This window comes from Vicia villosa, linkage group LG3 (genome assembly GCF_029867415.1).
Source record: "Vicia villosa cultivar HV-30 ecotype Madison, WI linkage group LG3, Vvil1.0, whole genome shotgun sequence".
In the NCBI taxonomy this organism is placed as follows: domain Eukaryota; kingdom Viridiplantae; phylum Streptophyta; class Magnoliopsida; order Fabales; family Fabaceae; genus Vicia; species Vicia villosa.
In genome coordinates this window covers 15,439,331-15,465,759 of record NC_081182.1, presented here as the reverse complement: position 1 = coordinate 15,465,759, position 26,429 = coordinate 15,439,331, and the positions used below count along the sequence as shown (strand labels likewise).

At 35.5% G+C, this 26,429-nt stretch overlaps 2 protein-coding genes across 2 annotated transcripts; one reads left to right on the top strand and one right to left on the bottom strand.

Annotated features, from left to right (window-relative positions):
• The first annotated feature begins 12,897 nt into the window (after positions 1-12,897).
• LOC131660408 (phosphatidylinositol/phosphatidylcholine transfer protein SFH3-like) lies at positions 12,898-16,624 on the top strand. Its single transcript, XM_058929653.1, has 12 exons — positions 12,898-13,051; positions 13,135-13,387; positions 13,882-13,981; positions 14,070-14,336; positions 14,421-14,498; positions 14,737-14,838; positions 14,937-15,086; positions 15,194-15,358; positions 15,486-15,600; positions 15,685-16,043; positions 16,117-16,194; positions 16,300-16,624. The coding sequence occupies exons 1-12, from the start codon at positions 13,006-13,008 to the stop codon at positions 16,312-16,314; spliced, it is 1,728 nt and encodes a 575-aa protein (XP_058785636.1). The 5' UTR covers positions 12,898-13,005; the 3' UTR covers positions 16,315-16,624.
• Positions 16,625-16,932: 308 nt separating this feature from the next.
• On the bottom strand, positions 16,933-21,916 carry LOC131660407 (phosphatidylinositol/phosphatidylcholine transfer protein SFH8-like). Its single transcript, XM_058929652.1, has 14 exons — positions 21,561-21,916; positions 21,168-21,471; positions 20,980-21,079; positions 20,184-20,450; positions 20,014-20,091; positions 19,783-19,884; positions 19,636-19,685; positions 19,453-19,552; positions 19,231-19,329; positions 18,995-19,108; positions 18,623-18,755; positions 17,770-18,167; positions 17,438-17,512; positions 16,933-17,330 (listed from the first exon to the last, which is right to left on the bottom strand). The coding sequence occupies exons 1-14, from the start codon at positions 21,592-21,594 to the stop codon at positions 17,310-17,312; spliced, it is 1,875 nt and encodes a 624-aa protein (XP_058785635.1). The 5' UTR covers positions 21,595-21,916; the 3' UTR covers positions 16,933-17,309.
• Between the last annotated feature and the right edge of the window lie 4,513 nt (positions 21,917-26,429).

Sequence of the window (26,429 nt, the reverse complement as noted above, 5' to 3'; positions counted from 1 at the left end):
TGGGTTCAAGTGGGCAGGCCCGATTCAATTAACTGAAACCGCGGGTAACCATACACGCCCGTCTGTAATTATTATTTTGCCAGTGTAATACTATTGTAGCAAGATTCATCTCATTTATTCTATTCCTTCTCTCTCTTCATGTCCCTTTACTCGTTTCAGTCCAACCCTAAATACGAACTTGCGATTTTGCCCCACCGTCAATCGCAATCAACAATCAACAATCGTCGTCTCATTTCCATCTCGGTCATGGTGGTTAATGGTCATCCCGCGAATTTTACTATTCTGTTGAAACTACTGTTTTTAACACTTCAATTGGCGTAACCGGTTACGCCTGTTACCGTAACCGGTTACGAACCCGTGAAACAGATTCACTGTAGATGTTGCGTTTGCGTAACCGGTTACGCTGTTTGCCGTAACCGGTTACACTGAAGCCCAACTGTTTTTCTGTTTGTTTTAGGGTGTCTTAAATCATTCAAATCATTTTGTAACTTGTACTATATAAGGAGCTCACTACTCCTATGTTGTGGTTAATGCCAATTCACTATCTCACCCTCAATTACTCTCTCTCTTCTATTATTTCTTTTCATTCTTTTAAATCTTCATCTTCTTCAATTCATCATTTTCCCCATTAAAGAAACCTTAATTTGATTTGTATATTCCAACATTTGGCATCAAGAGCACTGGTTCTGATCCGATTCCGCTGCAACAATGAGTACCAATGATCGAATCCCATCCAATTTACCGATTCTTGATTCGAAGAATTACGACAAGTGGTCTAAACAAATGAAGGTCTTGTTTGGATATCAAGAAGTTCTCGATATCGTCAACAATGGTGTCACACCACTTGGGGCTGAACCTACAACTGCACATCAAGCCACTTTCAGGGAAGAGAAGAAGAAAGATTACAAAGCTCTCTTCTTGATACACTCTTGTGTCGATGGTGATAATTTCGAAAAGGTCGGTGATTGCGAGTCCGCTAAGCAAGCTTGGTTAATTCTTGAGAAAGCATATGCTGGGGCTGCGAAGGAGAAGATTGTGAGGTTACAAACTCACAAGAGGCAATTCGAGTTAACGCAAATGGAAGAGAAGGAAACGATCAACGATTATGTGACGCCATTACGCGCTTAGTGAATCAAATCAAGTCGTGTGGGGAAACGATCTTAGAGCAGAATGTTGTGTCAAAAATCTTACGTTCGTTGACGTCAAGATTCGACAACATTGTGGTTGCTATTGAAGAGTCGAAGGACCTTACGTCGCTGAGCAAGGATGAGCTTCAAAGTTCCCTAGAAGCACATGAACAAAGAATGGACGAGAGAGGAAGCGATAAGGCAAAGGCGGAGTTAGCTTTGCAAGTTCGTTTCAATGAAAGGAGTAAAGGTTCGAAAGGGAAATGGCCTTCGAAAGGGAAGCAAGGCGATGGTGAACCTAAACATTCGAAGGGACAAAAGGGTGAGAGCAGCAACTCAAACGGTTATGGTGATCGGAGTAACGCGAGAGGTGGAAAACCAAGAGACATGAGCAAAATACAATGTTGGAAATGTAAGAAACTTGGGCATTTTCAAGCAAAGTGTGGTGCTAAACAGCTTGAAACTAAAGGGGATGAAGCCAAGGTTGCTAGGCAAGAGGTGGATGATGAAGCCACACTCTTAATGATGATTACCGATGAGTGTGACGACATGACAGAGGTGCTGGACAGCAGCTGCAAGTCGCGGGACAGCAGCTGCAGCAGTGCAGAAAAAGCGACAGTTTTGAGTTCGGAACAAAATGTGATGATTTCGGTTCGTGATGGAACTCAAGGCAAAGAGGAGTGGTACTTAGACTCTGGATGTTCAACGCATATGACGGGAAGAAGAGATTGGTTTGTGCAAATCAATCAAGTGGCGAAAAACAAAGTGAAGTTTGCGGACGATTCCACTCTCATGGCCGAAGGTGTCGGTGATGTGTTGATCGAGAAAAAGGATGGTGGACATTCTATGATCAAGGATGTGCTATATATTCCAGGTATTAAGTGTAATCTTTTGAGTATTGGTCAATTGCTCGAAAAAGGTTACAATATACGGTTGGAAGATAAGATCTTGCGGGTTGTTGATGCTAGTGGAGTGTTGATCCTAAAGGCTCCCATGGCTACCAATAGGACTTTCAAAGTTGAGCTGAAAGTATTGGAGCATAGGTGCTTAGCTACAGCTGCAAGTAGAGAGGAGTGGTTATGGCATTATCGTCTCGGTCACTTGAATTTTCGTGATCTCAAAGCGTTGCAACAAGAAGGTATGGTTACCGGGCTGCCACACATTAACGTTCCAGCTGAGTTGTGTGAAGAATGTGTGAAAGGAAAGCAACACAAAGGAAGTTTTAGCAAGGATGCGGGTCATAGGACCAATGCACACCTTGAGGTGGTGTATTCCGATGTTTGTGGACCTATGCAAGTGGACACATTTGGTGGCAATCGATATTTTGTCACGTTCATTGACGATTTTAGTAGAAAGTTGTGGACTTACGTCATCAAGAGAAAGGATGAGGTGTTTGATGTATTCAAGAGGTTTAAGTCCATGGCGGAGAGGCAATGCGGTCGCAAGTTGAAAATTCTCAAAACGGATGGTGGAGGTGAGTACACCTCGGTCGCGTTTGGGAAGTATTGTGATGATGAGGGTATAGTGCGTGAGGTTGTACCACCCTATACGCCGCAGCAAAATGGTATTGCCGAGAGGAAAAATCGCTCGATTATGAACATGGTTCGAAGCATGTTAAGCGGTAAAGGTCTACCGAAGGAACTATGGGGAGAAGCGGTCTCTACAGCCACATACTTATTGAATCGTTGTCCTACAAAGAAGCTTGAGAAGCTTACACCGGAAGAGGCTTGGTGTGGATTCAAACCGAATCTAAGTCATTTGCGTGTATTCGGTTCGGTGGCGTATAAACATGTGCCGGGACAATTGAGAAAGAAGTTGGATGACAAAGGAGAAGAAATGATATTCGTTGGATATCACTCTACAGGCGGTTACAAACTGTTCGATGCGAGAAATCGGAAGATTCAAATTAGTCGAGATGTTATTTTTGAAGAAAATAACAGCAGCAGTCTCAGCGTAACCGGTTACGGCCAGCCAATACAAACTGGCGTAACCGGTTACAGACAGGAAAAACAGGGCAAGAATTCTGCAGAGAACAGCGTAACCGGTTACGGCCAGCCAGTACATACCGGCGTAACCGGTTACGAGCAGAACAGAACTCCAGCTGCTGTATTTTTTGATGATCCAGTCAGTCCCGAAACAGTTCCGCAGCCTCTGAATGATGTTCAAACTGAAGAACACCGTAGAAGATCAACAAGGCAAAGGGTGTTGCCTTCTAGACTCCAAGAATGCGAGATATTCCAAGATAACGAAGTTAATAATGAAGGTGATTTCGTTCATTTTGCGCTTATGGCCGAATCCGAACCGGTGAATACGGAGGAGGCTCTAAGGGATCCAAAATGGATTTGTGCAATGAAATAAGAGCTGGAATCAATCGAGAAAAATGGTACTTGGGAGTTAGTTGATCTACCTCATGGTAAGAAGCCAATTGGTGTCCGTTGGGTCTATAAAGTGAAAGCAAATCCGAAGGGCGAGATAATCAAGTATAAGGCTCGATTAGTAGCGAAAGGGTTTTTGCAACATGAAGGAATAGACTTTGAGGAGGTGTTTGCTCCTGTGGCTAGGCTTGAGACCATCCGATTGGTTGTTGGTATTGCAAACAACAACAATTGGAGCATTTATCAAATGGACGTCAAATCTGCGTTTTTGAACGGTCCACTTGATGAGGAAGTTTATGTTGGACAGCCCCCCGGCTTTGAAGTAAAGAATCAAGAGATGAGATACTACAAGTTGCATAAAGCCTTGTTGGTTTGAAACAAGCTCCAAGAGCTTGGAACAAACGCATAGATGGCTTCCTTGTTGACATTGATTTCAAGCGGTGTGTGTCCGAACATGGTGTATATGTGAGATCGAATGCTAAGGATGGAGTGATAATTCTTTGCTTATATGTGGACGATCTCTTGATTACCAGCAGCTGTGAGGAGAGTATTTCAAGGTTCAAGAAGGAGCTCATGAGTGAGTTTGAGATGACGGACCTTGGAATCATGAAATATTTCCTTGGCATAGAGTTCCAAAGGTCAAAAACGGGACTGCTCATGCACCAAAGGAGGTATGCACTTGAGATCTTGAAGAGGTGTGAAATGGAACATTGCAATGTTGCCATTACACCATGTGAGGCAAGACTACAGCTGTCCAAAAGTGAGGATGAGCAAGATGTTGATCCAACTCAATATCGAAGATTGATTGGATCATTGCGGTACTTGTGCAATACGCGACCGGACTTGGCATTTAGTGTCGGTATTGCGAGTAGATTCATGGAGAGACCAAAGGTATCTCATATGGCAGCTGTCAAGAGGATCCTTAGATACATTAAAGGGACTCGTGGTTGTGGAATTCTCTTTCCGGCATCGGATACGGGCCGAAAGTGTGATTTACTTGGTTTCACCGATTCCAATTGGTGTGGTGATAAGGATGATAGAAAGTCAACGGCTAGATACATCTTTATGCTAGGTAGAACCCCAATCTCTTGGTGTTCGAAAAAGGAACCGGTGGTAGCACTCTCATCTTGTGAGGCCGAGTATATTGCGGCATCGTTGTGTGCTTGCCAAGCCATGTGGCTTATGAATCTATTGAAGGAGCTTAATAGTAGTGAGGGTGAGGCTATTACTCTCCTTGTTGATAATGTCTCTGCGATCAACCTTGCGAAGAATCCGATTGCACATGGAAGAAGCAAGCACATAGAGATGCGGTTTCATTATTTGAGGGAGTTAATGAGCGATAGAAAGTTACGATTGGGATATTGTCGAAGCGAAGATCAAGTAGCTGACTTATTGACCAAGGGTGTGACCAATGAGGTGTTCAAGAGGCTGAGAATGAAGCTGAGCATGGTGGACTTGGACCAACTGAAGTGAGGTGGTGTGTTGAAACTACTGTTTTTAACACTTCAGTTGGCGTAACCGGTTACGCCTGTTACCGTAACCGGTTACGAACCCGTGAAACAGATTCACTGTAGATGTTGCGTTTGTGTAACCGGTTACGCTGTTTGCCGTAACCGGTTACACTGAAGCCCAACTGTTTTTCTGTTTGTTTTAGGGTGTCTTAAATCATTCCAATCATTTTGTAACATGTACTATATAAGGAGCTCACTACTCCTATGTTGTGGTTAATGCCAATTCACTATCTCACCCTCAATTACTCTCTCTCTCTCTATTATTTCTTTTCATTCTTTTAAATCTTCATCTTCTTCAATTCATCATTTTCCCCATTAAAGAAACCTTAATTTGATTTGTATATTCCAACATATTCAACAATCGTCCCTTTACTCATTTCTTGTTTTTTTCTGTTTCATTTTCGTTTTGAATTAGGCATTTTTTCATATTCATTTTCGTTTTGAATCAAACGATTTTTCCTGACCCAACTTCATCTATAATCACCCTCACTATGTTATGAAGAAGAAAAAATCAAGGTTTGGAACTTTAAAGAGTTAGGTTTTTTTTCTTGTTCCCTTTCTCTTTTCTATTGTTTTGAAGAATATAAGTTTTTTTTTACTTTACTGAGTTAGAGTTTTACACGGTTCTAAGTGATTTATGCTTGAAATGCTTAGTATGTCTTTTTGTAGGTTGTGGTGTTTGATAAAAGGACCGAGATTTGAAGCTACCTCCATTTTTTATGTATATATTTGGTGACCCATACTGGTGAGTTGGAGTTTAGACATTCTATCTATATTATGCCCTTTTTAAGTATATTTATTTTCCTTATTTTTAGGCAAAATGGATGAGATGATGTGTGGCCTAAGAGGGTGGTAAGAATCAGCAGTCTTGGGAGATAGAATGGAAAAGTTGTTTGGTATGCTAGAGGGGTTTTTATGGTCTCCCAAGAGTAGTGAAACCAATGACCGTGCCGATGAGTGGCCTTTTGAGGAGGTAAAACTTTAGGAATTCAGCTTCAGCTTCAGCTTCAGATTTCTCATGAGTAATGATTTATTTTTTATTTTTACTGTTTTCTCATCCTATCTATGTAGGTTTTAGCTTCAGATTGCACGTTAGTGCTGTTATGAGATGACATTGCTCTGTTATGAGTGAACAAGGTTGTTGTTTAACTTTGAATAAGCATTTCATTCATTTAACTCTGTTATGGAGTTTTAAATATTATTTCATTGTATTGTATGTTTGCGTAAATAATTTATAATAGACTCAATTTTCGTAATTAAGATAAATCAATTTGCAAATCATTTGATCCATCTCTACATGTCTGAAACAATTTGATGATTTTAATCCTGCAGTTGCAATAATTATAAACCAGTTTGATGATTTAGGGCTCTGCTGAGCAATGATTATAGTAAATTAATCCTGCATAAACCAGTTTAATATATTTTGTTTAATTTTTTCAAACTAACTACTGAAAATTCAATTTTCAATTCATTTATTGTCTTATTGTGAGCAGGTTGTTGATCTATTTTTTTGGTCTTAAAGGTTCAATGAAGTTAAAATATATATGCGGAATTGACACTACTATTCAAGTTTATGGAAATCTAATTGTTGATGATTTGGCTGTAGATACTTGCATCATTAATGTTTTTGTTTAAAAAACAAATAATTGCACAAAATTTCATTTAATGATGAATAAGGGACTCAGTTTTCACAAAAAATTGAATATAATTTCTAGCAGAGGTTTACTTAAATCTAACTCATTTATAACTCTGTTAAATCATAATGAATCTAAATCACCATCCTACCAATTATTTTATTTTACATTTTGATTTACATAATTGTGAATATTTTAAGATTGATGTAGAATATTCCCAGCAGAGTAATGTTTAATGAGATTTTAAGTGGTTTTTGTACAATTGAATTGAACCTTCTCTATTGACATAAATGCATTATTTCATTTTTCAGATAGGTAGAAGAACCAATAATGCAAAGTTGAAGAAGAACAACTCTTATCTAAAGTTGATGGAGTGTTTAAATGTTTATTATTATTTTTCAATGCTATAGTTTTGGATCTAGAGGCACTATATTGAATTAGTGTAAATTAAATTTGTATGAATTAAATCAGTACTATATTAGTTTAAATATTTTTGGGCTTAAATATTGGATCAGTCCATTAACCCGGAATATTTGTCCGTAATAACCCGAATCCGTCTAAACCGAACCCGTGTAAACCGACTTTGAAATTGGGCGGAAATGAGTCTGTTATTGCTACCCGCGGTTTGGGCTGGGTGGAGGTTTTGGGCCCGAACCCGCCCAGCCCGGCCCGTTGTCCACCCCTGCTCACCGATATGATTTCTGAAAGACAAAATGTTAAAATGTCATCAAATTCATGTGGTGTCAAAATCAGCCAAAGTCTCCTTGTTCAACTATCATGAGAGCTAAAAAGTACAAGTCAATTTAGTTATATACAAAAATGGACAAGTTACAAATTCTCCTCGACCAATAACAAAGATGAACAATAAAAAAATAACACATAAAACTAGTAACTTAATTCAATGTAATTTCACATGTATCTTGAGGGTTTAGGCTAAAGGAAATGAAATTCACTAATCATATAGTCAATAATACATGACAATCTCATTAGAATTCTTCTAGCTCAATGTCTTTTTTTTTTAATATTATCCATGAATTTTAACTTGGACTCCCCTAAATCGTAGATCTATCACTTTCACTCAAACATTCGCGCAAGTGCTTATAAGAAACAATTCTTTATGATGTGACAAATATCACAATTACAGCCTAAAACCTCTATATTTCTCTTATGTGTGAAAGGCTGGCAAGGATAAAGTTTTACACAAGAAATACACTACCAAAAAAAAACTCAACTCAACAAAATTCTTCAACCGAGTAAATATTCTCTCTTAACGCGTGTCTTCAAATAATGAGGATAATCTCTTTATATAAATGACTCGGTCCATTTTAAAAGTCAATGGGATATAAACAAATAGAGCTCAAATCAAATCTTCAGCAAACCAAATCTTTTAATAATGCAAATTCAATTAACTCTTTTAATCAACAAACAGAGAACAACTGAAACAAACCAAATCAAACCACAAAACAACAAAGAGAATCAAAGGGACAGAGTAGCAGAGTCACTAGCAGAGGCGTTTACATTTGTGTCATCACCAACATCATCATATGCACTGTTGAATACCTTCAAACTAATCCACATGAGTTACATCTTTTCACTAATAAAACAATATACTAATATGATGAAGCTCCTGCAATTTTCAAAATGCTATTCTCTTCGAAGAGTTTTTCAAAATGCTTATTTTCAAACTCTCTGCCACTTCTGACTTTCACAATCTTAGCATCCTTCTCATTTTGCATTTGTGAGCAGAAGGTTAAGAACACAGAATGTGACCCATCATTGTGTCTAAGAAAACTAACAAACTTGGGTTTAGGTGCAAGATAATCATATATATATATATATATATATATATATATATATATATATATATATATATATATATATATATATATATATATATATATATATATATATATATATATAATGAAAATAGTCTTTTGGTTTTGCCTTGGGTTTTAAAATAAGTTTTTCTTTAGGCGCCAATCCATTTTGTGATCCCTTGGGAACAAAATGAGAATAAAGAGTTTTTAGTTTATCATCTTTTTCTGAAGTAGATTCATCATCAAAATCATAACCAATTCCTCTTATTTTGTTTATGCTAACTCCATAGATCATTGAAGTCATTATGCTTCTGCCTAAGCCTCTAGAAAAAATAATCTGAATACATTTGTCATACTTATTTATGACACTATCAAAATCCACACAAGCTTCTGAAATAATTTCTTCCTCAAGTTTTAAGGTCTTGCTTTTTCGGGAAGAATTCTCATTTTTCAAAATAAAATTTTCTTCATTTCAACCCTTTCTTCTTCCCTCCGACGAATTTCTTCTTTGGGCTTGTCCTTTTTTAGCTTGGGACATTCATTCTTATAGTGACCTGGCTCCTTGTATTCAAAGCACGTGATTTATTTTCCAGAACTAGATTTTCTTCTATCCAAAAGTTGATTCAAAGCGACCATCTATCCTTTTTGAACCACTGAACTTTTGTCTTTTCTTCCAGAGTTTGTTCAACCTTCTAGATAGAAGAGACAACTCATCTTCTTCTTCGGATTCTTTTTCTTCTCAGCTTTAAAGGCTATGGACTTTTCAGACTTTCCCATAGGCTTCAGAACCATAGATTTTCCTCTTGTTTGAGGCTCATCTTCTTAAAGCTCTATCTCATGAATTCTCAAAGAGCGAACAAATTCTTCAAAAGTGGTGTTGTTCAGATCCTTAGACAGTTTCAACGCAGTTACCACAGGTTTCCATCTCTTAGTTAGACCTCTGATAATCTTCTTAACATGATTTGTAATCGAGTATCCTTTATTCATAACCTTCAGTCCCACGACAAGATTATGAAACCTTGAAAACATATTCTCTATCGTTTCATCATCCTCCATTTTGAAGGCTTCATACTTTTGTATCAAGGAAAGCCCTTTGGTTTCTTTCTCTTGAGTGTTCCCTTCATGAGTCATTCTCAATGAGTTAAATATTGTCTTGGTTGTATCTCTATTAGTAATATTTTCATACTCAATGTAAGAAATAGCATTCAACAGAATGGTTCTAGCCTTGTGATGATTCTTGTAATCTTTATTTTGTTGGTCGGTCATCACTCTTCTTTCTAACTTGTTACCACTAGCATCAACGGATGAACATAGCCAACAACTACTAATATCCTATATAGTTACATCATGGCCAAGAAAGAGACATTTTATTATGTCTTTCCAGTAATCAAACTTTTCTCCATCAAAAACTGGAAGTTTGACACTACAGTGATCTCTTTCATTGACAGCGGGTGTAGTTGTTGGAGGGACATTTCCTGCCATTTTGTTTCAAAGAATTTTTGGATTTTTATCTGACACGGTGAAGTGTATGATAACAATCAATACCAGAATCGGAGTTCTAATGTCAATTGCAGGTAAACGAAATATAAGAAAGGGGTTTGAATTGGGTTTCAAGATTTAAAATTTTTTTTGACGACCAAGACAAACAAATAAGGAGCAAGGAATAAAAATAATGACACAATATTTTTATCATGGTTCGATGTTAACCAAGCTACCTCCAGTCCATCTACCAAGGTAATTTTGCCTTGTCAACAAGGACTTAATCCACTATAACCAAACTGATTATAACCATAAAAGCCCACTATCAATGTCTTCTTGATACTTATGGCTATACCCTAATCTCTCAAGGAACAAAATCAACTTATAAGTTAAAATACAAAGGTGTGTTTACAAAATGCTTCTAAATAAACAGATTACACAAATGAAATACAAATAATAACACAAAAGTGTTCTTGAACAAGAATATGAACAAAAGTTCCTTACATTTATAGCTTTTCAAATGAACAGAGTTTCAGCGTATTCAAAAGTTCTTGTATGTAAAGTATTGTTTTCCATTCTTCCAAGTATTCTTTATATAGGTATCAAAATATCCGTTGAAGGGTGAAGATGGAATTACGCAATTCTTAGTTGTATTCTTCGTAACGGTCAGCAGAAGATGGGAGAAAAAATGGTACTATAGTATTGTCCTTGCGCCATAAAACAAGCGTAGTGGAAGGAATTTTTTATTTGTAACATGTACTATTTATCTCACATAAAACCTTTGATCTTATCTTATAATCTTCATAAGCCTCATAATTTAAGTTGATGAAGCATGCTTAGAAGGATCAAATGGTGAATCAAAGTCTTCAGAGCCTAATCTTCAAAATCTTCAGAACTTGTTTTCTAGAACTTTGTCTTCAGAACTTATACCAAATGTAAGAGCTTGATAATCTATAGAAGCTCCATTATTAGAGTCAGAGTTAGAAGCAATTTGATGAGAAATCTATCAGAAGCATTGTAAAAGAGCCTTCTAGATTTGAATTGTCTTTGTAAAGCACACTTTGTAATTCTTTATGGTTAGAATTTAATAATTCTAGAAACGGATGACATCACACGCCATACTATTAGAGTCAGAACCTGTAAGCAAAAGGTGCACACTAAACAAAAATCATTAGGGTAAAAAATTCTTCTCTGAGAAGCAATGTATTATTACTATTAAAATTAAAGGTCAGATGCAGAATCAACTATTGTTCTTACAATGCGTCTCCGAATGAATTTTTTGAATTTTAAAAAAGTTAATTTGAGATGTATCTGCGAAAATACCTTAAAACACCTTTGCAGATACATCTCCGAATTTAATTTAGATAAAATGAAGAAATCGTGCACTCGGATATGTATTTCTGAAAATAGAAAATATTTTTAACATTTTTGTTAAATTGTAATTTCTTGTGTCGAAGCGGGTTGCTCGATAGAAGGAAGGTTGTGTCGAAATAGTTTAATTTGTGTCAAGTTGTATTAGATGTCGACACATGTGTCATATGAATGTTAAATGTGCATTCCTGAATGGCCCCTTAGACGAAGAAGTTTATGTTGCACAACGAGTTGAGTTTGTGAAACATGGCAAAGCGAGAAAGGTGTACATGCTGCATAAAGGCCTATATGGACTTGAGCAATCTCTAAGAGTTGGGTATAAGAAGATTGACAGTTTCCTAAGGAAGAAGAAATTTATGAAGTACACAACTAAACATGGAGTATATGTAAGAAGAAGCAAGAGTGACGAAGAAGATACTAAGGTATCTGAAAGGAACTCTCGACTATGACATTTTGTTTCCTACAGCTGATAAAGAAAAAGAATGCAAGTTAGTAGGTTACACCGACTCAAGTTTCTGTAGTGATGTTGAGGATCAAAAATTTACATCCGGTTATGTGTTTATGCTAGGTGGTGCATCAATTGCTTGGAGTTCGAGAAAAGAACCAGTAGTGGCACTTTCATCATGTCAAGCAGAGTACGTAGTTGCTTCTATTTGTGAATGTCAAGCAACATGGATGGTGAATCTGGTCATAGAGAGTACACTAGAAGAACATGGAGCAATTACCATAAAAATCGACAACATGTCAGCTATCAATTTGGCAAAGAACTCAATAGCACATGGTCGAATCAAACACGTCAGCTATCAGTTGCAAAGTGAATAAGATTTTCTACACTTTGTGAGCAGAGAGAAACTCTGCGAAAAATATTCATCTTCCTCCTCTTATTTTTCAAATTCAAATTCACTTTTCTTTCCATTTTTTATTTATTTATTTTTTAGTTTAACAGGAACAATTTCAAAAAAATATCTTGGTGAAAAAAATTCAGTAAATTATTAACATTTACTAAGTCTAATAATGATAAAAAATTGGGCATGTGTGATTTATTCTCAAAGCTATTTTGGATGACAAGTCCCTTTTTCTTTCATAAATGTTTTCAATCCCTGCTGTAAAGCACGTTAAATATACATAGTGGTTGAGCACCATATAACAGCTGACTTTTGTTGGCAGTAAGTTTGAAGGGATCAATTAATCACACACAACCCTTATACTATTTTTATATTCATAACTTTTTTTGTTTCCAACATTTAACTTCTTAAAAATAAACTTGTAACAAATATTTATATATGATGAGTTGGTAAGATTACGTGGGAAATAAGATTATGAATGAACGGAGTGGCATGCATTTCGCAAACACCAAATCAAACCTAACAAGACTCTTTCAATATACCCGATTTTTCTGTTGATATATTTGCATTTTCTTCTTCCTTTTCAAACCCCTACCTAGCTACATTCTTGTTTGTCAAAGGTACCTATCCCTATCTCTTCTCTTAACATTCTCCATTCATTTCATTCTTGATTGTTTTTTCTAAGTTTTTCTAACATGCATGTTGTTGTTTTTGTTTTTGATGATGTTGGTTGAAAAGGTATATATATAACTAATAGGTGCACATGAATAATCCTCAATATGTATGCTAGTAGTGCTTGATTCTTGATATCATTCGAGTTATCTTGCAATATTCATTCATTCAATCATGTGTGACCTCATGTCTGCGCCTGTTGACCGGCCTATTAAACTCGGTGAGTTTGATTGAATTCGTCGATTTTTGTATGTTTTGTAATGATTGGAATATGGATGATGAGTTTGAGGATTTTCTTGATAGGTTATGAAATGGAATATTCTGAGGATGAAAAGAAGAAAAGGGTTGGGTCTATTAAGAAGGTGGCATTGAGTGCCTCTAGTAAGTTCAAGAATTCCTTCACCAAGAAGGGGAGGAAGCATAGCAGGGTTATGTCTATTTCTATTGAAGATAATTTTGATGCAGAAGAGTTAACCATTGTTGACGCTTTTCGCCAAACACTCGTCTTGGAAGAGCTCTTACCCTCAAAGCATGATGATCCTCATATGATGCTAAGGTAATTATCATATATGAATTAGCATATCTTTATTCGGTTCCGCATTTGTCCCTCCTAGAATATCTGAAAGATTGGTTTAGTGTGTGACACGTGTGAGTGTCTGACATCAACACGTGTGATTACGTTCATTATTTCAAATTAGTATCAGTTTCGAGGTGTTTATGTTGGTGTCATGTATGGTGTCTGTGTAAGAGCTTCATGTAATTACGATTATATTTTCAAATTAGTATTAGTTTTGACGAGTCCATATTTGTGTCTTGTCTGGTGTCTATGTCAGAGTTTCATAGCCTAGAGTCACATTTGAATTAGTCAAAAATCAAAATGAATTTTCAAATTTGTTGACTTATACACATTCAAAAGTAACGTGTTTTTATCACTGCAGAATCAAAGACACGCGTTATATATTTATGATTATAAATGAGTAGCTTTATTTAATGCCTTGGTTTGATTTCAATGCTCCAATGAACCTATAATTTTATTGTATCATGGTTTAGATTTTTGAGGGCAAGAAAGTATGACATAGAGAAAACAAAACAAATGTGGTCAGATATGCTTAAGTGGAAAAAGGAGTTTGGTGCTGACACTATCATGGAGGTATATTCAAGTGAAAAAGAAATCATGGACTTTTACATAAATTTTTCCATTTATGTATCTTACCATAAACTGTTTATTCTGTTATAAGGATTTTGAATTTAAGGAGCTTGATGAAGTTCTAAAATACTATCCTCAAGGGCACCATGGAGTTGATAAAGAAGGAAGACCTGTTTACATTGAAAGATTGGGTCAGGTTGATTGTAACAAGCTGCTGCAAGTAACATCGGTCGAACGTTATCTCAAGTACCATGTCAGAGAGTTTGAGAGGACTTTTGCTATTAAGTTGCCTGCATGTTCAATTGCAGCAAAGAAGCACATTGATCAAAGCACAACTATATTGGATGTGCAAGGAGTGGTGTGTTCAAAATTCTACTTAAAACTATTTTGTTCATATTGAAATAGGTTTCGCATAGTTGCTGACTAAATGTTTGGTACTCAGGGTCTTAAAAGTATGAACAAAGCTGCAAGGGATCTCCTCCAGAAACTTCAGAAGATTGATGGTGACAACTATCCTGAGGTAACTCGTTTTTATCTATTCTACTATCAGAATCGTCTTAAGTTTTTGAAGGTTCTGTGTAGGTTAGTCACGGTTGGAGTCCTATTTAGCCACAATTTAATCGTGGCAAATTTGAGGCTCTGTACTATAGTCCATCTTGTACATCCTCAAAGACGGTCGTATATATCATAAGCATGGTAATAGTTTAAATGGACTTGTAAATTTACCCTAATCGAACCTTTTTTTTTTTTTCATACAGTCGTTGAACCGTATGTTCATCATCAATGCTGGTTCTGGATTTAGGCTCTTGTGGAACACTGTTAAATCATTCCTAGATCCCAAAACCACCTCAAAAATCCATGTAAGTATTTATAGGCTGTTTACAAAATCTGACCAATGGTTCATTTTTAGTTAACTTGTTATGCAAGGAACTGAACATGTTAATGATTTTTTCACCAGGTGCTAGGTAACAAGTACCAGAGCAAGTTGCTAGAAATCATTGATGCCAGTGAACTTCCAGAGTTCTTGGGAGGTACCTGTACTTGTGCAGATAAAGGCGGTTGCATGCTATCTGACAAGGGTCCATGGAATGATCCAGAGATCTTGAAGGTAGTTTTGCTGCAAAAATTATGTGTTTCCTTTGCGACTTGGTTAATATTAATAACATTAATATAGCAAAGAAAAACAATAGCGATAATTTTCTTTCAATAAATTAGCTGGCTCAAAATGGTGTTGGGAAATGCGCAAGAACGGTCTTAGCCGGAATCGAGGAGAAAACAGTCAACCAAGATGAAACTGCATATCAGAAGGGATTCAAAGAAGCATATCCAGAGACACATGATGTTCATTGTTTATCCACGGATACACCCAAATCCTATGCTGTAAGTTTTAGGAAATCACCTTCCTAGTTTGCTTATCTTTTCAAACAGGATTAGAACAAGTTTCATTACCTTATGAAATTAAACTCAAAATTTCTAATTCAATTGCTAAGTTTTTTTAATATTGCAGGTTGCAAAGAAATGCGGTGTTTATAAGTATGATTCCTTTGTTCCAGTACTTGACAAAGGAGTTGATTCATCATGGAAGAAAACAATTCAAAATGATAAATATGCAATTTCTAAAGGTATTATATCATTTCCCGTCATGTTTGGATAAACAACTTAGTACATAAACTCGCTTAATAAATTATTGTTTCTTATGCTGGCAGATTTCTCCAACAATAATAAAAATTATTCTGGTAAACTTAGCAGTCAATTTGTTGGTGGAATAATGGCACTTGTCATGGGAATCGTAACCATGATTCGCATGACAAGTAGCATGCCAAGGAAAATCACAGAAGCAGCACTTTATGGTGGCAACTCAGTGTATTATGAACACAATATGTTGAAAGCACCTGCCATTTCAAACAATGACTACATGACCATAATGAAACGCATGGCTGAACTTGAAGAGAAGGTTGCTGTTCTCAGTGCTAGACCTGTCATGTCTCCAGAAAAAGAAGAAATGCTGAATAATGCTCTCACCAGGGTCACTAGTCTTGAACAAGTCTTGGGTGCAACCAAAAAGGTACGCTCTTGATAATACTTGTTTACTTTCTCTGAAAAATTCATTGAATAACCGATGTATATGGTTTTTTTAGGCACTAGATGATGCTCTTGCTAGACAAGATGGTCTTCAAGCTCAAATTGACAAGAAGAAAAAGAAGAAGAAGAAGTTGGTACGTTACATCTGTTGTGCATTTTCATAAGATTCTTCTTTTATAGACTCTCCTTGAGTGCTTGCTTTTGTTCACAAACTTAATCGGGTTTGTGTGTGATTACAGTTCTGCTTCCGTTAGTAACTTCATTTGCTATGTGATCTTCAAAAGCCAAAGAGTTGTAAAGTTGGAGACTATCTATATTATCAGCCCCCTTGAATGCATGCAGAATTCACCTATCTTCTTCATACAGTATTGTTATTCTTCTAAGTTTGCTATATTTTGACAATTGTGTATATGTTACATCATTGAGTCTCAAGCCCATTCGTAGTAACATTTGGTTTTCATTATCATTGTAATTGTAACACCTTTGCCTATGTGCAATCTTCAAACTTAATGTAAAAAGGAGGATTTCTCCAAGTATATTTCATGCATTCATGCTACTTTCTTACCTGTATTTTTAATAATATAAGCAATTGATTTTACTTTATACTTGAACAGTTAAGATAGATATTAAAGTGTCTCAATAACAGATAAATTATTTATTCTGACACATCTGCTTTGGCAGTCATCATTTTGGAAACAGCAATTCATAATGAGCCAACACATCTATGTCATAGCCTAGTGTCCAATATATTCCTTTTGACCAAACCCTGCAAACAGATTCTATAAAAGATATTGGCTTTTGACAGTGACACTACCTACCAAACCCTGTGTTTGTTTTTAGGTGCCTCAAAAGCTCTGCTGGATTAAAAACAATTAAAAACAGAGTACCTTTGTACATTTCGCATTAGAATAAACAATAGAGCAAAGTTTTACTTCTGCAGAAAGCAGATATACAAAAACCAGAGGACATTATAAGCAGGAAAACAAACCAGATACAAGGGTAACACAAAGATGGCTACAAACAAAAACTGAAAGAGCTTGTGTTTAACAAACTAGCAAATATGCTATTATGGATATACACACATGTGAAGTAATTATCTGTTTAGTTTTACTCATAGAACACTGAAAAACAGTGGATAGGGTTACATCATTGGTACAACATTCCGTAAGTTAAGTATAACCGCGCTCTGAGAAACATCCTCTTCACCGGCATATATTTGTGGAGTATCTTTCTATGAGCCATATACCTCTCACCAGAAAAACTTCTTTTTCTGAATGAAACACAACAAAAGATGGAAACAAACATATCAGAAATCTGAAAATTGTCCATTTTTTTAAAGATTTTAACTTTGCTAAGAAGATACAGATGCCTACTTACCCTTAACTTGGCTTCTTCTTGGCGGTCAATGTAAGCAAGCAGCTCTTCTTGCCTCATTAACGCTTCATAGAGAGCCTATTCATAATCCAGACCATATCAAATATTAGGCCTAACTTAGGCAAGACAATTTTTAAAAACACAAAATTAGGTTCCAAGAAAGCAGTAACTTATTCTACTACATTGAAAGCAACATGCAATCAAAAACAAACAAAGAATAAGAAAAAAGGAGGAGAAAGGGATGTATCTCAATGCTTTAGACATATACTTGGCAATCATAAAATTTGTTTCCCATGACTGCACTTTATTGGTGTTAAGCAAAATACCCATCCTACCTTTTTAGTAGCAATTAACTCTGCTTCCAAAGCATCCACCCGGCATACAGCAGCATTCAACAATTCCTCCTTCTCATATGGCATTTCAGATGGCTTAGATTGGAGTGTGTCAACCTTCTCTTCAAGCTCACCTAACCTTTTTAGCAACGAGGGAAGGAGAATTTCCTCTGTATTTTCTTGGGTTGATGGAGAAAGAACTTCCATGTTTCTTGTCTCGAGAGTTGGTTCTGAAGTTCTCTGATCGTCATTAGATGATATTCCAGGAAGTTTGTTGGTCATGCGGCAAGAAAATTGACGGAAAAGAGCGAATACCATCAAGAAAAAGGCAGTCAGTGCTACCCAAATCCGAGCTTTAACTCCTTCTGGAGTATTCTGTATGTCAGGAAGAGGACGCGTTCCTGTATTGAAAATCCTGTTTAATCTTTGCTTGAGAAAATAATATTAAATAATGCACATCAAAAAAATAAGCAATGCTTACAATCACTAAATCTCCTAAAAGCTAGAACTCTTAAATATAAGTCCAGGAGTGGTCCTGATCTCAAACAGACACCCTCATCTAAAGCCTTTTTTGAAATTTACATGCAAATGAAATCTGAATGCTATATGAATGATCCATAGTTGTCAATCTTGAATCTTGGCTAACATTGTGTGGTGGCCAACCCCAAAAACGCTATAGCAAAATATAATATAAATAATTTATACACCCATAAATGCTAAACCTTAAGTTATAGTGGCATAGTCCAGAAACAATCATCATAACCCTATTTGTGCAATTGGGTGAAACTTTAGTGAATAAGAAAAATAAGAAGATACATCAAAAGGGTGCATCAATAAATGCCAAGAAGTCACCAACCTTTTAAGGTATGAGTCCTCTGTAGAGATAATTGCCTCTTCCATTCAGCATCAACAGGTTTGTCTACCATTGGAACGTATTCATCATACCCAGACAAATTACTTGCAAAGCTTGTCTTTCCTACCACCTTAGACTGATAAAAACACAATATGAACGAGAATTATAACCAAAACAGAACAGGAAAAATTCTCAAAACAGGTTTCTTAATGTTATACTTTGATTACATGTCATCTCACAATATCTTTAAATATTGTGGACTGCAACAAACAACAGCCAAAGCCTTTTTCCACAATATCTTGTCAGATTAGCTATTACGTATTATGTAATATATATTTTAAGTAATAGAAATTTGTATAACAGATCAAGACTCACTTCCTCACGAACAGGGGTCAGTCTAAGGTGCGAATAGCTCTTCCTTGCTTTTGGAGAAGCTATATCTTCCGCTTCTGACCCTGATTCAGCAGTAGATGTATCGCTGCCTTTTACCTGTTAGGCAGGAGTAGCATAAGTAAGAGTGATATATGATAAATAGACCATTGAGAAAAATGTGTGAAGCACCAAATTAGCTCCACTTGATCAAGGTAACAATCAGTCATGCAAAGAGTTACCATTGGGTATCGAGGCTTTGCATATGCAATAACCTTCCCATCACTGTTGAGAACCTTTACTACTTGCCTTGCACGCCGTGGTTCACCATTGAGAACCATCTACAAAATGTGCAAACACAATCAACTGTCAGCTTATTACAAGCCAGACCGGTATAGTATAACTTCTGCAAAAGTACAATATAAAGATCTGTCAAAAAAAATCAACCAAGAATAGAATATGACCTTCAATATTTCAGGATTTTTCCATGGACCTTTATCAGATCTAAGGCAGCCTCCCTCATATTCACATGAACAGGTACCTCCTAGAAATTCTGGCAACTCACTTTACAAAGTGCACAATGAGTTAGGCTTGTTAAAGAATACATTTGTCAATAGAAAATAAAAACGTCATGAAGCCATAAGTACCTTGCATCAATTACTTCAAGTAGTTTGCTTTGATACTTGTTTCCAAGAACCTAAGTAATTTCCAGCCAAGCATCAAGCAATGTCAGCAACTTATACTATAATAATTAAACATAGTTTTAAATGGCTAGAGGATGGTATTCAACATACATGGATCTTTGAAGTTGTTTTGGGATCAAGAAAAGACTTGACAGTGCTCCACAACAATCTAAATCCAGGGCCGGCATTTATAATAAACATTTGGCAGAGTGTCTGTATCAGCACACAAAAATTTTGGTAATCACTGAGACCATGGCATATCACCTTTGAACTTTTCAATAAAAGAGTGATGACGTTAAAAAATAATAGCAAAAGCAATATACAGGATATGAGATATCACACCTCAGGGTAATTGTCGCCGTCAACCTTCTGCAATCGCATGACGAGATCCCGGGCTGCCTTGGTAAAATTCTTAAGGCCCTGATAATTGAATCATAAAATAAAAATGTTTAGAATGATTTAGGACTTCAGTTTACAGCTAACGCAACGTGAAGTAATTATTGGCAACATACCACTCCTTGAACATCTAAGATTGTGGTGCTTGAATCTATGTGCCTCTTGGCAGCAATAGTGCAAGCAGGAAACTTTATTGCAAAAGATTTCTCAAACTCCTGCACGTGGTACTTTACATATCTATCCATAGTTGTAACTTGCATAAGCTTGTTAGGATCAACTTTTCCAAGCCTTTCAATATACACAGGTCTTCCCTCCCTATCTACACCATGATGGCCATGTGGGTAATATTTCACAACTTCATCTAACTCTTTGAACTCAAAATCCTGATGCAAAAAACAAAACATTAGGTTATGTTTGAATCAAGGGCTTTGGAAGGGAAGGTTTTAGAGGACTATGTCTACATTTTGACATACTCCTATTGAGATGATAACAAAATAAATGATCAAGTAACATTTCAGGCACGCTAAACTAGTTTTCAGAAAAGAAAATTAAGCTCAACCCTCCTCTCCAAAACCATCCATCCAAATGTACCCTAAAAGTAATAACACAATAAATGATCATGTAAAAGTTCGAGCAGACTAAACTAATTTTCAGAAAAGAAAACTAAGCTCGCCTCTCCTCTCCAAAATCATTCATCCAAATGTACCCTAAAAGTAATAACATAATAAATTATCGTGTAACAGTTCAAGCACACTATATTAGTTTTCAGAAAAGAAAATTAAGTTCTCCCCTCCTCTCCAAAATCATCCATCCGAATATAACCCTAAAAGTAGATATTTTGTTCCTTGTAATTGAACCTTAAGAAACAAAAGACAAATGAAAGAAAATCCCCAAATTCTAGGTGCATTTTACCTGCATTATAGTGTCAGCACCAAACTCTTTCCTCCATTGTAGCATGTCAGCCCACATATGCTTAGCTTTTTCAATATCAAATTTCCTTGCTTTCAAAAATCTAAAAAATTGAACAAAATCAAAATAAACACAATCACAAGATCACAAGTCCAAATGAGTCCAAACACCATAGAAAATGAATAAATTACCTTAACATCATATGATAATCATCAAAAGCATCGGGAAGCAACTCATCCATGATCAAAGACTGGCGAAAGCCATCGACAGCTTGAAGCTCCTCGACATCCCGAATATCCTCAATGGAAACGGAGCTAACACGTCCATCACTCTTTCTCCTCCCACTCTTCTTCCTAAGAGAATGCTTAAACTTAGTGGAAGCATTCAACGCTTTCTTCTTGAGAGATCCGATTCTGGTCCTCCTCTCATCTTCCGAGTTCTCAAAATCAGATCTCCGTTCCCTTTTGTCATCACTACCAGAAAACCCCTCAAAACCTAACGAATTCCAGAATTGAAACAAGAATTAGGAAAATGGAATGAAAATAGAATCGATTGAAAAGGTGTGAGTGAGTGAGTGTACTTACAGGGTCTTGCGAAACGATCTAGGGGTCCGGACATTGTGGATCTGAGAGGGGGAAATGCATAAACGGTTGAGAAACCCTAGAAAATTGAGATGAATATTGAATTGAAGGTTGATGGAGATTCTTCGAAAGTAAGAATAACAAGAAGAGAGTTTTATAATTAAAATTTAAAAATAATAATAATGGGTGTTTAATTAAATTAAATTACTAGACAGTAGACAGCTAGAGACAGAGGAAGAGAGAGAGTAATAATTGATAATTATAATGTTGTTGATTGACGGAGGTGAAAGGGTAAAGAAAGAACAGAGGTGGGACCCACCCAGTGTGTGGTGTGGTGTGGTAGATTTCGATAATCATAAGGTTTTGTCAGAGAGAGAGAGAGTGTTGGAATTCTCGGAATGAAATGATGAGTATTTCATTCCTTTGGGTTGGCCTTGACGTTGGGAATTAGGGAGGGACATTTTGTCAAACATTACAGCACTAAAGTTTATACGGAAAGATATCAGACATAATAATCTTAGTATTAAAACTTAAAACATCAATTAACTTGGCATGCAATGCATCAAGCTTTCTTAATTTTTTACTTTACAAATCAATATATTTAAATTATTAGAATTAAATAAAAATTAAATGGATAGATACAACAGAATCTTTTACCAACATACCATGTTTATAGAAAATAAATTCCAATATACCATCAATTTCATTCATATTTCCTAATATACCATCATTTCAAACAAAAAAATGTTCTGCATAGAACCTCCGCCATTTGAATTGACGGAGCCTTTACTTTTTATAGAACATCCGTCCAATGAATGGACGGAGCTGTGCAATTTTCTTTAAAAAAAAAAAAACAAACTTTACATGCTTCCGCCAATGCATTGGACGGAGCCTCTTATATTTTACACACCTCCGCCCATTCAATTGGCGGAGGTTCTATAACAATAAAAAAAACGTTTGAAAAGATGGTATATTGGAAATTGTGTTGAAAAGTGTGGTATATTGAGTAATAACTTCTAAAAAGATGGTACAACAATAAAAAAATTCAGATACAACATATCAATTGATATTTATGAATGCATTTTTTTTCTTGAACATAAATAAATATTTTGTTTTATTTCCTTAACTAAAAAAAGTTATTGTAACTTACCTTCGGTTATTTTAAATGATTTCTTCCGTTAGTTTTTTTTTTAAATGCTATGTGTTGTTTTGTTGAACATTAAGAATATGATTTAAAATTTGGTTATTTTCTATTGATTTAAATTTTTGAAATAAAAAAAATTGAAACATTTAGAATATGACATTTAGGACAAAAGAAATAAAGTGTGAAGAAACACCATTTGAATTCTGAAGACGAAACAAAAGTGTGAAGAAACAAAAGTTGTAGTCATAACTCTGTAAAAGACGAAATGAAGGGTGATGAAACAAACGTTGAAGCCATATCTTCAAGACGAAACCTCACCATTTCTGCAGTCAACTAACGTTTGATTTTGAAACCCTAATATACGAATTTAGTCATCTTCCTAAGTACTTTTTCTATCTTATATAGCTTGAATAGATCATGGAGTAGAGGTTTCAATGTACTCTGCATCATTCTGGTGAGTTTTCTAAGGAGTTTGCTAATCTTACCAAGTTGAGTTATATAGGGTTAGAGACAATTTGTGATGTTGATCTTGATTATTGGAGTTATTTTAAAAAAAAAAAAATTGGCAAATTAAAAGAGTTAAGTTATCCAATAATAGATAAGCATTGGTATTACGATGAAATGAATGCTAATGAAATTGTTCTGTTGGAATATGACAAGGGAACTAAGAGGAAGAAAACAATTGCAGTGATGACTAGGACATGCCATTTGTATGTTACTCATCCTCTTTCACAACCCGACATTATTGAGAAACTTATACTTTCACTAGAATACCCAATTCTCATTGCGTTTGAAGATGTTGTGGATGAAGGTGTCAACTTGAATGAGGTCCTCACTATAACACTCTGTTTTTGTTAAATAATTTTCTTTAAGTTAATTATGTCTTTTTGTGTGATATATTTACTTGTTGTGTGGTTGGGGTGAGTATTCTTGAGGTGGAGGTATAGGGAGAAAGAGTATGAGGTTGGTATAGTTGTTTAGAATTAATTAAGATTTTAATTAATTAAAATAATTATAATTAGTGGATTATTTAAATAAATAAGAAAATAGTAAAAATTGGGGGTAAAAAGTGAATATGGATAATCAAGTGGTGGGTGGAGAGAAGCTTATGTTAGTTGAGCCTAAGTTTAATTAACCAAAAGTAATTAGAATAATATATAATCTAAAAATTAGAGAAAAATAGACTCATTCTATTAGTACGTGAAAAAATGAAATAGAGAAACGAAGATTTTGGAAAAAGAGTGTTAGGACTTGAGAGAAGAAATCAATTGAGTTTCATCTTGCTGAATTTTCTGGAATTACAAGGTAAGAGGGATAAAGGGTTTTTAATATGAGTGTATTGCATGATGGGATAGAGAAGAGAGGTCCTTGCTCTCATTAAGGTTCCATGATTTGGTTCTATGAATTATTGTTGTGTTAGAAATAAGGAAATTGATGATTGTTATGTTTCTACATGTGATTTGTGACTGAATTTATACTTGAATCATCATGATTATACATGTATAAATTTCTACCATTAATGAATGTGGGGGTGATTGTTTTGATGTATTGTTGATAATGATTAATTGGCGAAATTAAGATGTTAATTGATGAAAATATGATGAGATTACAATGGAAATTAACCTATAATAATAGATTTTTGAAATAAGCTATTTTGACATGTTAGGGAATGTCTAAGATAGGTCTAATTAAGTTGGAAAAAAATGATTTTAGAAGTGAAATTCCCGTGAAAATTAGCTGAAAAATGCTACAGACGAAATTGATTCGAATTATAGCTTTTGCATTATGAATTTGATTCGAATCACGGCCTTCTAGGAGTCCCTGTCTGATTTGATTCACATCACAATTTACACTTGATTCGAATTAGAAAGGCAAATTTTGTGCAAAATATTGTTTTGATTGTAACTGGAGATTCGTGACTTCGTTTGAGGCACGGTTCAAAGTGTTGAAAAGCTAACGCGAATTACCATCAAATAGAAATGTTTTCAAGGGCTAAATGCATCATGATAACATGATTGATATTGTATAATTTTTGAAAAATTCTTAATTGAACCATGTTTGATTTCCCGACGTTTTATACCATAACTTTTGATCCGTATGTCTAAATGACGCGTTGTTTGAAGCGTTAGAAAGGTAATGCTCAGAGTTACATCATGGTAATGCTTGGCACAATAGTTGAGAGGTAGTAATGTGCCTGTTGTAGGTATGTTTGTGATTAATTGTATGATCGTTTAACAAATCGTTGTGTTATTCTGATAATGTGTTGATGTTATGATGAATTAACATGAGTGGATGTTTATGAGTATGCAATTGTTGAGTTTCTATTATTGGTGTTGTTTATTGATTGTCGTAATATTGATTAATAGTTATGTATGGTGATTGATGTTATATGTAATAGTGATATATGCATGGTGAATTTTAGTGAATCTTTTAGTGATAATGCTTGTTGTTGAGAGTTATGCATCATGGTGTGCAGACTCCGGTCTAATTTTGGTGAGCCTTGACCCTATGATGGGCATCAAGTGTGAGTATCTAATTCTATTAAGGTATTAGTGAAGCGTTGTTATATGGTGATTATCGGTGATTTTTGGTGTGCGGTGGTTCTAAAAGGGAATCTGATCCTATGGTGGGGATCGAAGAGTGAGATGAACCTGACTGTTCATAAATGGTACCGCGTGCATAAAGAGTCAATTATGGATTACATTGCATACATACTTGAATATGCAGTTGATTATTCGTGATGTTGTTGATTGGTTAAGAATGTGTGTAGGTTGTTGTGAATGGGTGTGAGACCATGTTGTTGTTGATTGTGTAATGAATTTTCATTTATTGTATGTTTCCCAACCTTAGCATTCTTTACACTGTTTATATTGAATGTTATTTCTCACCCTCTATGCTTTGATGTTGTCCACCATGGACATCTTGCAGATACTCAGAAGTAGATTTTGCCATTGTGAGTGGAAGTTAGCTCCCAGTATTGATTCATTTAGTTTTATCATTGCTTAGAAGTCTTCCTTTGATCGTGTAACATCGGGGTTGAGAAAGTTTGTTTACTTATTATGTTTTATCGGAATTTAATTGTTTCATTCGGTTTATGTTGAAGTTGTTAAGAGTTGAATATGATAACTCTCTATTTTGAAAATAATTTATTATAATTTGAAGTTTGAGACTAAAGATCTAAGTTAAAATGGTTTATTATTTGAAATAAGATCCATATCACCGCAATGATACCCTAAGTGAAGGTAAGCGTGCAATGATAGGTGTTGTATGACGTTGATATTTTCTGCTGCGTGTTTGTTAAATATTTGTATTGTTAAAGGATTTTCATTAGTGACACCTTAAATTGTCATGTAATACTTAATATATAAGTTTTTGAATTTAGGGTGTTACACCCACCATGTTTGATAATGTTGTGGATGAAGGATACAACTTGGATAAGGGGACAATAGTGTTGTTATATTGTAGTTGCTAGTGCAGGCAGTTGGTATTTAGACTATTTTTAGTGTTTTAGCAGCAGTATGTGATATTATGCTTAGAACAAGATTGCTATGTTGGCATTGCGTTTGGCCTGGTGTGATTGTATTCTAGCACTTCTTGTGCTTTTCTGTTATAATGCATTTTGCTTTTTCTAAAAAAAAGAATGTTGGGGATAAGGGGACGAGTGATATGGAAGGGAATGTGGCTTACGAGGTGACCATTGATATGGAAGTGAATTTGGATGATAAGGG